This window comes from Daphnia pulicaria, chromosome 2, assembly GCF_021234035.1.
Source record: "Daphnia pulicaria isolate SC F1-1A chromosome 2, SC_F0-13Bv2, whole genome shotgun sequence".
In the NCBI taxonomy this organism is placed as follows: domain Eukaryota; kingdom Metazoa; phylum Arthropoda; class Branchiopoda; order Diplostraca; family Daphniidae; genus Daphnia; species Daphnia pulicaria.
The window spans coordinates 12,110,341-12,122,938 of record NC_060914.1 but is presented as its reverse complement, the minus strand read 5'-3'; the positions used below and the strand labels follow the sequence as shown (position 1 = coordinate 12,122,938).

At 41.9% G+C, this 12,598-nt stretch overlaps 4 protein-coding genes and 1 long non-coding RNA gene across 7 annotated transcripts; 3 read left to right on the top strand and 2 right to left on the bottom strand.

The window, feature by feature from the left end:
• Positions 1 to 207: 207 nt before the first annotated feature.
• LOC124326320 (carbohydrate sulfotransferase 11-like) lies at positions 208 to 1,889 on the top strand. Its single transcript, XM_046785076.1, has 2 exons — positions 208 to 993; positions 1,078 to 1,889. The coding sequence occupies exons 1-2, from the start codon at positions 646 to 648 to the stop codon at positions 1,777 to 1,779; spliced, it is 1,050 nt and encodes a 349-aa protein (XP_046641032.1). The 5' UTR covers positions 208 to 645; the 3' UTR covers positions 1,780 to 1,889.
• Positions 1,890 to 3,759: 1,870 nt separating this feature from the next.
• On the bottom strand, positions 3,760 to 4,920 carry LOC124326831. The gene is made up of 5 exons (XR_006915880.1): positions 4,661 to 4,920; positions 4,399 to 4,600; positions 4,149 to 4,311; positions 3,966 to 4,059; positions 3,760 to 3,902 (listed from the first exon to the last, which is right to left on the bottom strand). It is a non-coding gene; the product is annotated as an uncharacterized LOC124326831 (long non-coding RNA).
• Positions 4,921 to 6,070: 1,150 nt separating this feature from the next.
• LOC124326189 (tRNA (uracil(54)-C(5))-methyltransferase homolog) lies at positions 6,071 to 12,459 on the top strand. Of its 3 annotated transcripts, none has more exons than XM_046784889.1 (6): positions 6,071 to 6,213; positions 6,278 to 6,389; positions 11,027 to 11,158; positions 11,215 to 11,381; positions 11,443 to 12,122; positions 12,189 to 12,459. In XM_046784889.1, exons 3-6 carry the CDS (start codon positions 11,078 to 11,080, stop codon positions 12,404 to 12,406), a joined length of 1,146 nt encoding a protein of 381 aa, XP_046640845.1. In that variant the 5' UTR covers positions 6,071 to 6,213; positions 6,278 to 6,389; positions 11,027 to 11,077; the 3' UTR covers positions 12,407 to 12,459. The 3 variants fall into 3 exon arrangements, with proteins under 3 accessions (XP_046640845.1, XP_046640844.1, XP_046640843.1); XM_046784888.1 differs by lacking the exon at positions 6,278 to 6,389 and adding an exon at positions 10,847 to 10,958 and having other exon boundaries at positions 6,081 to 6,213; XM_046784887.1 differs by lacking the exons at positions 6,071 to 6,213; positions 6,278 to 6,389 and adding exons at positions 10,468 to 10,775; positions 10,847 to 10,958.
• On the top strand, positions 7,070 to 8,519 carry LOC124326536 (4-galactosyl-N-acetylglucosaminide 3-alpha-L-fucosyltransferase FUT6-like). Its single transcript, XM_046785435.1, has 2 exons — positions 7,070 to 7,350; positions 7,414 to 8,519. Exon 2 carries the CDS (start codon positions 7,597 to 7,599, stop codon positions 8,206 to 8,208), a length of 612 nt encoding a protein of 203 aa, XP_046641391.1. The 5' UTR covers positions 7,070 to 7,350; positions 7,414 to 7,596; the 3' UTR covers positions 8,209 to 8,519.
• On the bottom strand, positions 9,142 to 10,387 carry LOC124326422 (vitelline membrane outer layer protein 1 homolog). The gene is made up of 4 exons (XM_046785251.1): positions 10,194 to 10,387; positions 10,025 to 10,120; positions 9,648 to 9,949; positions 9,142 to 9,577 (listed from the first exon to the last, which is right to left on the bottom strand). Exons 1-4 carry the CDS (start codon positions 10,305 to 10,307, stop codon positions 9,238 to 9,240), a joined length of 852 nt encoding a protein of 283 aa, XP_046641207.1. The 5' UTR covers positions 10,308 to 10,387; the 3' UTR covers positions 9,142 to 9,237.
• Positions 12,460 to 12,598: the final 139 nt, after the last annotated feature.

Below are 12,598 nucleotides of genomic sequence, written 5' to 3'. Positions count from 1 at the left end.
GGTTTCATGTGCGTAATTAATTGTCCGATGATGTTAAAGGATGTCAAAGTTCTCGACCTTGTCATCAACAATCTAGTGAGCAGATGGAGGCCAACCGTCCAACGCTCAATGAATTTCAGGCCTTCAGCCATAAGTGTGTATATTTGCCATATTTGGCCGTGAGATGGCCACCCAACAGAAAAGAGCAGACGAATTTGAATCAACAGTGGCGAACATGGGATCAGCGCAGGACCACCAGTTGACTCAAATTCTAATTGTGTTCATTTGTGCTGCTTGAAAAAACACAGTGCTTCACCATTTTCAAACGTGGGTATGAATCTATTAAGTTTATACGAGATCCCCCTCGCAACGTGGAGAACGAAATGTGCCATTTTGATGGTGACCTGCTGCATCGCTGGGCAGGTCCGTTTCCATTCGATTTGATCTTGCACACGTTTTAGCAGCTGTTTGTCCTGCAACGCATATATTTAAGAGTTCATCGGCTTCATCGCTTCAGGGATAACTTGTTCTTTTTACTTTTCTTTCATTGTTTGGCTTCTTGCAGCTGTCTGGTCATTGGCAAGACGGACATTTCGAGAGTCGAGTTGTTGTTGACCAGCCGATGTTCCGCTTGGCAGTTCAACAGCATTTGCACAACAACACACAATGAAATACCACATGCTGTCGAGGTTGGCGGATGTAGGCCTATCGGCATTTTGTTTTCGTCAAATTGTTTTCTGTTGCTTTTTGTGCTCAGTGTTCATCGTGTTGTTACTCAACCGGCCCAGCAGTTTGAACGATGACGTGTCGACAGATTTGCCGCCCAGCAGGACCACGACGGCATTGGTTGATGCAAAAATCCAGCAATTGGAGAGGCAGAAATTGTTACACGAGAAATGCCGAGACTTGAAAAAATTGACAAAGGCCAACCGTCAACGGCGAAAAGTGGGGGCCACTCAAGTCAGGTTAATCATTGAGGATCGACACCGGGTCGTGTACTGCGATGTTCCTAAAGTAAAATTCCAATCAAGACAATGTCATCAAAGTGGCGAACGCGTAATAATAATTAAAGACTTGATTGACTTTTCCATTATACAGGTGGCCAGCACGAATTTGAAGCGACTCATGATGATTCTTTCGGGAAAGGTGGAGGCGGACGACTTGTCGTCCATTTCGCAATCGGCCATCCACGCTCGCGTCCACGAAAAGAAAGAAATCCGAGAGTTGTACGCCAAAAATTCGAACGACACGGTCAAGAAAGGACTGGGCGACTATACCCAATTCATTTTCGTCCGCCATCCGTTCGAAAGGCTCGTCTCGGCCTACCGGGACAGACTCGTGAACAATGAAATCTACCAGAAAACCATCGGCAGGGAAATCGTCCTCAAATATCGTCAAAATCCCAATCAGCTTTCACTGGAAATGGGACACGACGTGACTTTTCCCGAATTCGTCAGATTCGTCGTCGACGAGTGGAGAGACGCCAAGAGACACTTGGACGTTCATTGGCGGCCCGTCGTCGACCTTTGCCATCCGTGTGACATGCAGTTCCATTTCATCGGGAAATTTGAAACGTTGAACCAAGACGTCGATTTACTGCTAGGCAAATTGAACGAAACTAATCTGAGTCGACTCTTTGCGGGACAGCCGACTAAGCCGAAAACGACGTCGTCTCTGTGGAAGGAATCGATGAAGCAAATCAGCTTCCAACAGCTGACTGACCTCAACCGAATGTTTGCCGACGATTTCCGGTTGTTCGGATACCCGCACTATTACACCAAAAGAAAATCGCTTCGATAAATCTTCATTCAATATCTTTGTTTTCTATTGATTTGTCTGCTATGAGAAATATAATCTAACCCCGACTGTGTATCATCTAATATCGCACTATAGTAATACAAAAAAGAAAACGAATCAATCACCTATTATGCTTACGGCTGTTTTGTGTGCGTAATTCATTGTCCGACGTTAAAGGAGATGCCAAAGATTTTGACCTTTTCAACAATCTATTTACTCGTGAGCGGATACTTTTGAGTTTGTTAAAAAAAACCATTACATTATTATTAACCAACCCTCAATGAATCTAAGCCCCAAGTGTCATAGTTGGCCGTGAGATGGCCACTCTCGATGGCAGCGCGATGCGAATAATAATGGCGTCGTCACATTTTTATAAAATAAAAGGAAAAGGGGGGACGGACCCAGGCGGGCGTCAACCTCAACTGATGATTTCAACCTGTTTTTGACATGGGGGGGGCAACTGGCAATCCGGAATTGTAAATTATAAAGGGCGTGCGTGAGTTCGTCGATCTCTTCTCGATCTATAAATGCAAACGCGGACTTGATTTGATACGTGACTAAGCTGAGGCTGTTGGGCAACGCTGGAAAATTGCAGACGACGGAGCTGTCGACCTGCTGAATCGCTCGCAATCCTTTGTTCCAGTTGCATTATTACCTGCATGCCCATCACCTGGGAAATCTGATATGTGTGTAGACGTATATGAGCAACAGATCGACCATCGCAGAGGTTGACAACTGGCATAGGCTAATAGACGACTCTTATTGCTTCGACCATTGGCTTTTCATCAGCACGCTATTTCCAACAGACTGCACGTGCCGTCAAAACGGATAATAAAGCAGCTATAGAGGTCTTTCGCATGTGTACAACATCAGGTATTTAGTGCAAAGGCTGGAATGACACTAATATAGTGTGTTAAGGCAGACAATGACAAAGGTGACATTGAACCTGCGCTGGGTTAATGTAACTTGCTGTAGCCACTGACAAACAAAGAGTCGAGCAACAACTCCAACACTTTAACCAGAATTCGTCTTCTACTCTCTAAGAAAAATGTTCGCGTTTTAGCGAACATATATGTTCGTAAAATGGCATCGGAACATATATGTTCGCAAATTTCGTGAAAATATTTTATCGTTTCAGGAGTGAAAAATAAAGTTCATTTAAAACTGCAGCAGTGTGAACAATAATATTCATTTCGTCAAGCATTCGTTTCTAAGATGCAAAAACCTTGGATCCAAGGTTAACGACCTGGATTAAGTTTTTCGGAATAATTCAAGGTCGTCTACAGGAACAATTCAAGGTTTTCACGATGAACAATTCAAGGTCATCGGAAATAAAAGTTTTAAATAACAAAACTGTTACCGATACTGCATTGTTATGTTATCAAGATAATGATATAACAATGCATGCAATATTAATATTTGAATTCATAAACTTATTCTGATAGAATAGTAGACAGTAACATGCTATATTCATTGATTTAATTGTTTTTAGTACTATTGCATAAGGTTTAATTAAAAAACGATAAAAAATGAATTTACTCAAAGACATTGTATTTTCCCAGTTCCAACTTAATACATTGCTAACTAATTAGATACTTTAGAAAGTTTTAACACGAAATTTCTAATGGTGATTGAAGATTTTACGCTCCTAAGTTCTTTAGGAATATTTACAACTTCTTCCAAAAAACCAAAAACCATGTGCCACAGAGGCGGATATGAGCAATTAAACACAAAATAAGCCCCAAAAACATATCCCATGGCCTCTGACACGCAACCAACTCCAAATTTGACTGCATGCTCATCTAATTTAAGGTAGAATTGGTCCACTCCAAGTATAATCAGTCCTGGTTGTTTCATCCCACGGGATGCAGCGGCTACAATGGCAGAATTCAAATTTGTGTCCTCCTTTAAACAAGATTAGAAATAATTATTTAAGAGACATGGACAACTAAGCTGAAATGAAACCAAACCGGAAAAAAATTGTATAAGTTGCAACTCCAGTTCTTCCCGTTGAGGGCGCGGTCCTTTTTTTCCTCTGCCCGGTGAAGCAGGTAGTAGGGAAACCAATGACGAGAAGCGTAATTCACAAGACGACCTTTACCCGTCTCGATATCAAACCAAGACTCCTATAAATGGAAAAATCGTTCGTATTTATACGTGCATTAACCTTACAAAGAAAACAAAATTACCCAGCCATTGCCAACAGCAGTTTTTGTCATTGTGAACTGACTTACAATTGCTCGAGCTAACGTGTCACAAATCTCTGGATCAGGATTTACCTCTCTGTAAAAAAAACATATGTATAATGTTCTACGATTTCATTATAATATGTCATGTCAAAAAGAAAACAGACATCACACATAAATATTTACCTTCCATAGTTTAAGTTTAAGAAGAGATAAGAACCAAAAACAGTATTCATTTTCTTAATATCCTTGTCATCCAGCTCTGACTGATTGTCTAATTTGTCGAGCAAAGCATCGGTGCCTGACCTTCCTTCGTTTCGATTATTTTTCTGAAGTCGTCAAATAAGCCCTAAAAATATGAAAGGAACAGCCAATGAAATACAAATCAGAAAATACCGAATGACATATTAATTGTAATTCATAAATGTTGTATAACCTTCTCCTTGGCTCCATCCGACGGAGAATTTTCGACACTTGGTGTTGGATGCGGCTCTGTTATATCACATTTTTTTTAACCCAGAAAGAAGGTTCCTCAGTGTTACTCACATAGACACTGAAAGAGAGTTCGTCTTCAACTTCAAATCCATCAGCCGTCTCCAAAATCAACAGAACTTTATCGACGAGACACTTCGACGAAGCTATCGATAGAATTCAACAATATTACTGGCAGTAAATAAATTTAAGAATGTGTTACATACCTGAGCATGTCATCCATAGACGAACACTCGCACAAACTCTTTTTACCAGTCATCATATAAGAAACACGACACAAGACCATTTTTGAAATGAAAACTATAAGAATGAAGCTCAACTGTGTGTGACAAGATTTTACTGGAATGAAATTCGGGGGAAATTCAATGTAGACAAAGGGGTGTTTTCAAGGTCTTGGAGCTATACTGCCGACGGGTAGGGGAAGATAATTTTTACAAATAAGGTAGGGAAATATATGACTCATTTGTAGTGCAAACATTTGACAGCTTCGCGATGCATACCTTTGAAATAACGAATTTGAACATCTTGCTTTCAAGCGATTTTCTAACGCTGTAGCAATATGAGGGTTGTTTGCGGGTTTATTTCTTTGTTAACATTTGACTTTGCCTCTTTTGATTACAAAGGTTTACTGACGGCAGCGGCTATATGGAACTAAGGGAATATAGCATAAGGAAAAGAAAGAAAGATAAAGAAATATAAGAAGAAAAGAAGAAAAAAATAGACGCCCTTCATTTTTTTAATTTTTCGTGGTGGGATTGCGCAGGGTGGGAAGAGATTGCGCCAACATAGACAAAGTGTTTCGTCCATCCCATACAAAAATGCTCCTATAGTGTGAAATATATGTTCACACTTCATCAAATGTGAAATAAAACTTCACTTGCAATTTTTACGAAGACTTATATTCAAAAATTGTGAAAAATTTGTACACGATTTCATGAAATATATTTTCGATTTCGTGACGAAAATATATGTTCATAGTCCAGTGTGAACATTTTTCTAAGAGAGTACGTGACTTTGAAACCCTTGAAGGCGTGGCCCTTATTCAGTTATATATCAACGGCCTGTCTTTTTGAAAACGCGTTCAATCTCAAAACGAATTCCCATTCTAATCTGATCTACTCAAGGACGTCGGACCAATGCATAATGAGTAGGGCGCTCAATCAAACACGAGTTGCACGTTAAGATTAAGCAAACGTCCAAACGACAACTAACAAATCCAATTATGAACTCAGACAGCGACCGAATGGTTCTCAACTCGGCAGTAAAGACAAAATCATTATGTACAGAAGATCAGGCGATTGCTAAGATTTGTAATGATAATGTGCAACAGTTCACAGTTGACCTGTTCTACAGTTGAAATTTCGATTTATTGTTTAAAACAACGTCATTTAGTTTTTAAATAATCTAATAAAACCATCGAAAAAATTTGGTATTTTACTGGAATGCTGTTGGTTAAAATTTCTCTTGAAACGACTTTAATCTACACTACACGGTCGAAATGAACCAATTTAAATTGACGCGGCACAGCCGATTACGATGACGTGAAGCGGCGGAAATTGGAACTACGTTTCAATTTCAAAGCAGACGACTGTCATTTCAATCCCATGCTGAATTTTGTGAACTTGCGGATGCCAATGAGTTGTTGAAAAGTTTTGTTTTTGATTCTTTCTTGTGCAATGTACGTGAAATTATGAAAAAACGTACGTCGTGTTGCTTCCCTTAAAAGGTTTATTCATCAAGCAGCTACAGGAACAATAAGGTATAATTACAAAACTACAAATTTTGTTGCTGGAAATCGACGTGTTGTTTGTTTACAATTACAGGGCTAATGAAAGGTTGACAAGAAATCAAGAGACCCGTCTCCAAATTTATCAACTTGAAAATGAAACAAGTGATTTTGATGAACTAGCCGATGCAGTCACCCCATTATGGAGGGTGAGTCTTTCCCACATTTTAAAATGTTAAATAAAGAAACTGATCATTTCTGAAATTAGTCACACAGATACCTTACACTGAACAGTTGGAAATAAAGAAAAAAAGGAATTTTGAAATCATGACAAAACTAACACAGAGGCTGAGAAACCATACATCTCCACTTCTAAGGGCATAATCTGCCAGCTGAAGGAAACTTTACCTTCGGTGAGTCTTAATTTGTCGACCTTCCTTAATGGCATTTTCTAAATCTCATTTAAATTTCAGCCAGTCACCTTATACTACAGGATTAAAAACGACTTCCACCAAAACCGAAAACGACGTCGTCTTTGTGGATAGAATCCATGAGCAAGATCAGCCACCAACAGCTGAGTGACCTGAATCGAATGTATGCCGACGATTTCCGGTTGTTCGAATATCCGCACTACCGCGTACCGGAAGAGAATCGCTTCGATAAATCAATCAATTTCTTTGTGAGTATATTAAATATTTGCGTTTTTTCATAAAGATTTCTGCAGTCAAGTAGTGTTTAAAACAGAACGGGCCTATTTTGTCATAGGCAATCGCATGCGAGTTTTATGATTTGCAACGGTTTCGTTTAAACCAAGGCTTAAACTATTCCAAGTTCATACAAAATCTGTTTACGATTGCTGATTCTTTTTCGTAACTGTTTGTACTAGCATTAAACGATGCCCTCAAGACAAATGAATAGGCTAATCAGACTCGACATTACCAGGTAGTGAGCTAGTCGGGATGCTGTGGCCAGCAGTTGCCAGCCGGCAGTTGACAGGGTCAGAGAGCGAATGCTGCCATGAGCCATCAGCAATGCATCGCAATGCAGAATCCATCGTCCAAATAAAACTTGGAGTTACTTCATCGTCGTCGTGTCTTTCTGCTTTTTCTGCGCCTACCTGTTCCAGTTGCACAACTACCCGTTACTACCTGCCAATCACATCGAAATGAGGTTATCATTTCAATTTTAAACATCTGAAATACGAGTATTTTAAGTATTTTTGTATTATTACAGGGATTCTCGTTGGATACTCAGATCTTCACAAATGAGATAAAAAGATTGACGAATTTCCTTCCAACCAAAAACATTTTACTGTGGCCCAATTCGTACGGCTACCGATTCGGCATTGGCCGTCAACCCTTTGTGGACAACGGCTGTCGGGTCAGCAATTGCCTCATCACCTACAACTCGACTCTGATGCCCCACTCGCAATTCGACGCTTTCCTCGTCCATCCGCCGACCATCAACGGGCCGTACATTCTCAAAGATCGTCGGCCGGACCAAATGTTTGTTCTGTTCTCTACCGAACCACCGGTGCACATGTACCATCTGCAGAAATACGAGAATTACTTCAACTGGACCATTTCCTACCGGACGGGGTCCACTTTCCAACTGAAATACGGCGAAATCATTCCGCTGGAAAGCGCCCCGCAGACGGAAGAGGAGCTGGCGACATTGCGGCTGAGCGCGGCCCAGTCGGCTGTCAATCCGGCCAAAGGGAAAACGAAATTGGCCATTTGGATGGTGACCAATTGCAAAGCGAGAAGTAACCGGCAGGGATACGTCAGAGCGTTGAGGAAACATTTGACAAATGAAAAGAATCAGACGTCGCTGGATATTTTCAGTCGCGACGGATGCGAGGGAGGGCGGATCATTTGCTCAAGAGAAAAGAACGGTCAGGAATGTTACGACAGCATCGAGAGGGACTACAAGTCGTCCTGGGCGGCGCCAATTACACGGCCCTGGCCCCGCCTCATTCCTTCATCAACGCCTTGGACTTCACGCCGAGAGAATTGGCCAACTATTTGAAGCAGCTGGACGCCGACGACCGATTGTACGCCGAGTATTTCTGGTGGAAGCCGCACTATCAAGTCGCCAATCTCTACCACACCAATCGACAAGTCTTTTGCCACCTCTGCCAGGCCCTTCACTACCAAGTGGGCCAACCTCTGCTGGCCAACGGATCCACCATCAAAGATGTCAAAAAGTGGTACGTGGACGACTCCCATTGCCTCGACAACCCCAAGTTCGATGAAACGTAGACAAATTAATGTTCAAAGTTTGTGTCGGCTTTTTCTATTGGCATGTCCTTTGATTCGAAAATACAGACTGCACGTACGGCAAAACGTATAAGGCATCTTTCGCCTGTGCACAGTTATCAGCGATGGAAAGACTAGTCTACGTGTGTCATTGTACCTGCGTTGGGTTAATGGTTGCGCTGGACACATTTGTGGTGTAGCCGCAGTCTTAGTACAACAGCAACTCTCTACACAACCAAGAATTGGTCTACGTGACATGGAAATCCTTGGTCTTAAAAGGCGTGGTTAAAATTGTCAACGGCTTGGATTTCAGCGATCCTTAAAGCATAGTGTTCAATCTCTAACGCATTTCCATTCTAATCTGATCTACTCTGTCTCAAGGATGTCGGACCTTTGCATAGTGACTAGGGCACTCAATCAAACAGAGTTGCACGTTGAGGTAATCGTTATCACTCCTGCCAAACGTCCTTTTCCTATGTGCAAGTTGATCGCCCTTACCTTTCAAGGAACGAACTTTTGCTATTGTTTTCAGATGGTTAAATTGCAGTGTGTCCCCTTCAGACGGTGATGTACAACAACAGCCAAACAACAACAAAAAGGAATCCAATGAACCCAGACAACAATCGACTCGAGAGAAGATCACAGTACAAGGTCAGGCGATTGCTAACATGCGCAGAGTTAACGTGAAACAGTTGACACATTCTATGTTGAAATTTAGGTTTATTGTCATAACAACAACGTCAATTAGTTACAAAAATCTAATAAAAATCATCACAGACTCATGGAAACAATTGGTACACTATTCGGTGAGTATCTCGAGGTCATCCGGAGTGCAGCAAGTGAAACGGACGTCATTGAGGGCCGTGTTGTCCACCAAGAGTCCGCCATCCGGACGGAAGCGAGTCTCCATTCCGCAGATGCCGTCCAGACACTCGGCGCTGTACTCGCCCCAAGTTCCGCCAGTGTTTCCTTCGCTCCTGAGTTCCCGGCCGTTGGAGCACATGAACCGCATGTTGTTGATGGCCGTGTTGTCGGTCGTGTTGCGGTCAGACACTTGCCCGGCTGGACTGACTCTCATCCGGAAACTTTTCATGTAAGATCCTGCAGCGCATTCACGGATGGGTTGCCAATCGCCGAGACTGAAAACAATATTCAATTAAATCTTTATTTCAAAATAGACAAATTAAAATTGTGATTAAATTGACTTACAATCCAACTGGAGAAGAGATTTTGGTTTGGAGTAGGTCGTCGCAGAATATGACGAGCATGTTCAATCCGGTCTCGTCAACATCCTCGAAAAGGGCTTCGAATTTATTCTGAGTCTGGTAACCCACGGCCCGAGAACCGGTCGGACAACTCTCCAAACGTCCCCAACGGCCATCTTTTTCACCGTTTGTAACGGTGATGACTTCCTCTGTGTGGATGACAGCTGTTCTGGTGTTGCTGGTTAGAGGAGGTTGCTCGTTCTGAAGGGAAAGTTCCAACTCTGCCACTTTGGCTGCCAGCAATTCCTGTTGAAACGAAAAGATGATGAAACCATCTGTTGAATCTGTCACTTATCGAGTTAATGTGAGTTGAGAACTTACATATTGCTTGTCTTTTTGTGCAATCAGAGCCTCCAGCTGAGTGATCTTTGTCTCTAGTCTAGTCACCTTGGTTTCTACAACTCTCTTGAATTGCATCTGGATGGAAAGGACAAGATTGGGAATGAATACTACAAATCTAAACAGCAGTAGGTCAAAGATTTTTTCTTACAAAGCTGGTGGTAAATTGTTGGAGTCGTTCGTCCACAGTTTGGGAACTCGTGGAACATGTAAATACAGTCAAAATTAACATACCTACGCTTAACATTGAGCAAAAACGAGCCATTTTTAATGCGAGCTTTGTTTCGAGTCGAGTGTATCTGTTTTCTTGTCTTTCACTTTCTAAAATACCGTTTTTGTTAAAACGTTGCCAGCTCGCACCATAAGACCTGCTGCATTTACTTAATTTAAAAATATCCTGCGTTCAAAGACTTTTTGTTTTATCGAATTTTTATTGGTTAAATTTCTCTTGAAACGACTTTAATCTACACGGTCGAAATGAACCAATTTAAATTGACGCGGCACAGCCGATTACAAGGACGTGAAGCGGTGGAAATTTGAACTACGTTTGAAAGCAGACGACTGTCATTTCAATCCCATGCTGAATTTTGTGAAGTTGCGGATGCCAAAGAGTTGTTGAAAAGTTTTGTTTTTGATTCCTTACTTGTGCAATGTACATGAAATTATGGAAAAACGTACGTCGTGTTGCTTCCCTTAAAAGGTTTATCCATCAAGAAACTACAGGAACAATAAAGTATGGCTCATTCAAAATTTAAAATTTCTGTTGCCGTTAACCGACGTGTTGTTGTTTGATTAACATTACAGGGTTGATGAACAGTTGATAACAGATCACAAGACCAGCCCCCCAATTTATCAACTCCAAAATGAAACAAGTGATTTTGATGAACTTGCCGATGCAGTCACCCCATTATGGAGAGTGAGTCTTCCTTACGTGTTACAATGTAAACTGATGAAACTGATCATTTCTTAAAAATTGTCACACAGATACCTTACTCTGAACAGTTGGAAATAAAAGATAAGAGGAATTTTGAAATCATGACCAAATTGACACAGAGGCTGAAACCCCACTCCCCTTCCAAGGGCATCATCTGCCAGCTGAAGGAAACTTTACCTTCGGTGAGTCTTTGTCAATCTTCCCTGATGGCATTTTCTAAATCTCATTTAAATTTCAGCCAGTCACCTTACACTACAGGAATAAAAATGACTTTCACATCCGTTACGACTCGTCTGGTCGAGTCGTGGTGGGTTTGTGCGTCGGCAAAGCCTCAAGACAAACGTTGCGGTGCATCAAAGCCGATAATCTGTTCAACACACATCCAACACACACGGATGTTGCCCGGTAAGTTTTATTGATCAATTAATTGAATTTAATTCTGTAATGTAAAATTTAATTTCACAAGGGTCGTCCAGGAGTACATTCAGCACGAGTCAAAGTGGAAAGTGTGCGAACACTTCCAGCGCGGTGGAAACTGGAGGAGCGTATTGGTCCGTTCGAATCACAAGTTCGAACTTATGGTCATCGTCACGATTCATCCACAGGATCTGGAAGAAAAAGAAATTCGTTCGGAAATGGAACGAATGAAAGATTATTTGCTGGCCAGTCCTATGCGCAAACAAATCGTTTCCGTCTATTACCAAGCCTCTGGACACACTCGTGCCACGGCCGAACAATGTCCTTTCAAACTCCTGCACGGCCAATCGCACATTTATGAGAGAATCGGCGACTACGAATTCCGCATTTCACCGGAATCTTTTTTCCAGATCAACACGGAAGCCGCCCGTCTACTCTACGACACTGTAGCCCTGCAACTTGCCCCTCAACGAATGTCCACGGTCGTGGATCTTTGCTGCGGGACGGGCACACAAGGATTGATGGTCGCCCGGCACAGTCGTGGGGTCATTGGCGTTGAACTGTCCCGTTCAGCTGTCGAAGATGCCCGTTTCAATGCGGCCCACAATCAAATTCAGAATGCGGAATTCATTGCTGGTCGGGCGGAAAAACTCTTCAAACACATTATGGAGCAATTGGAGGTTTCGCCGGATATCGCCGTCATTGTCAATCCTTCCCGCGGAGGAATCGGTATTAAAAAAACATTTGAATAATCCAAATTTCCTTAAAATGTGTCAATTAATTTCTACATTGCAGACAAGCGCATCATTAGTCTGTTGAGGAACAACGAACGTGTCCGCAACCTCGTCTACATTTCGTGCCAAGCTGACGGCCCGGCCATGAACAATTTCGTTGATCTTTGCATACGAGGCCGCAAAACGTTGAGCGAACCTTTCGTGCTGAAAAAGGCCACACCAATCGACTTGTTTCCCCACACAAATCACTGCGAGTTAGTCCTGTCGTTTCGTCGTTGACTTTCCCAATTTATAGTAATTAGTTATTTGAATAAATACAGGAATTGATTTTCTATTTGTGTTAATTTTATTGTGTCACTGTGCTTCACTTTAGGATTTTCTCCTGAAGGAGGCCAATATTTTACGAAACATGTTTTTCACTTTTTCTTTGGCCTGGTGGTGTTTGTGTTGCAGTTTGTCCATTCTGTTTGC

Coding starts and splice junctions, on each gene's coding strand:
- LOC124326536 (XM_046785435.1), top strand. CDS start 7,597: ATGCCCCACTCGCAATTCGACGCTTTCCTCGTCCATCCGCCGACCATC.
- LOC124326422 (XM_046785251.1), bottom strand. CDS start 10,307: ATGGCTCGTTTTTGCTCAATGTTAAGCGTAGGTATGTTAATTTTGACT. Junction 10,121..10,193: donor AACAATTTACCACCAGCTTT/GTAAGAAAAAAT, acceptor CTTTCCATCCAG/ATGCAATTCAAGAGAGTTGT. Junction 9,950..10,024: donor CACAAAAAGACAAGCAATAT/GTAAGTTCTCAA, acceptor TCGTTTCAACAG/GAATTGCTGGCAGCCAAAGT.
- LOC124326189 (XM_046784887.1), top strand. CDS start 10,693: ATGTACATGAAATTATGGAAAAACGTACGTCGTGTTGCTTCCCTTAAA. Junction 10,959..11,026: donor CAGTCACCCCATTATGGAGA/GTGAGTCTTCCT, acceptor ATTGTCACACAG/ATACCTTACTCTGAACAGTT. Junction 11,382..11,442: donor ACACACACGGATGTTGCCCG/GTAAGTTTTATT, acceptor TAATTTCACAAG/GGTCGTCCAGGAGTACATTC.
- LOC124326320 (XM_046785076.1), top strand. CDS start 646: ATGAAATACCACATGCTGTCGAGGTTGGCGGATGTAGGCCTATCGGCA. Junction 994..1,077: donor TGTACTGCGATGTTCCTAAA/GTAAAATTCCAA, acceptor TCCATTATACAG/GTGGCCAGCACGAATTTGAA.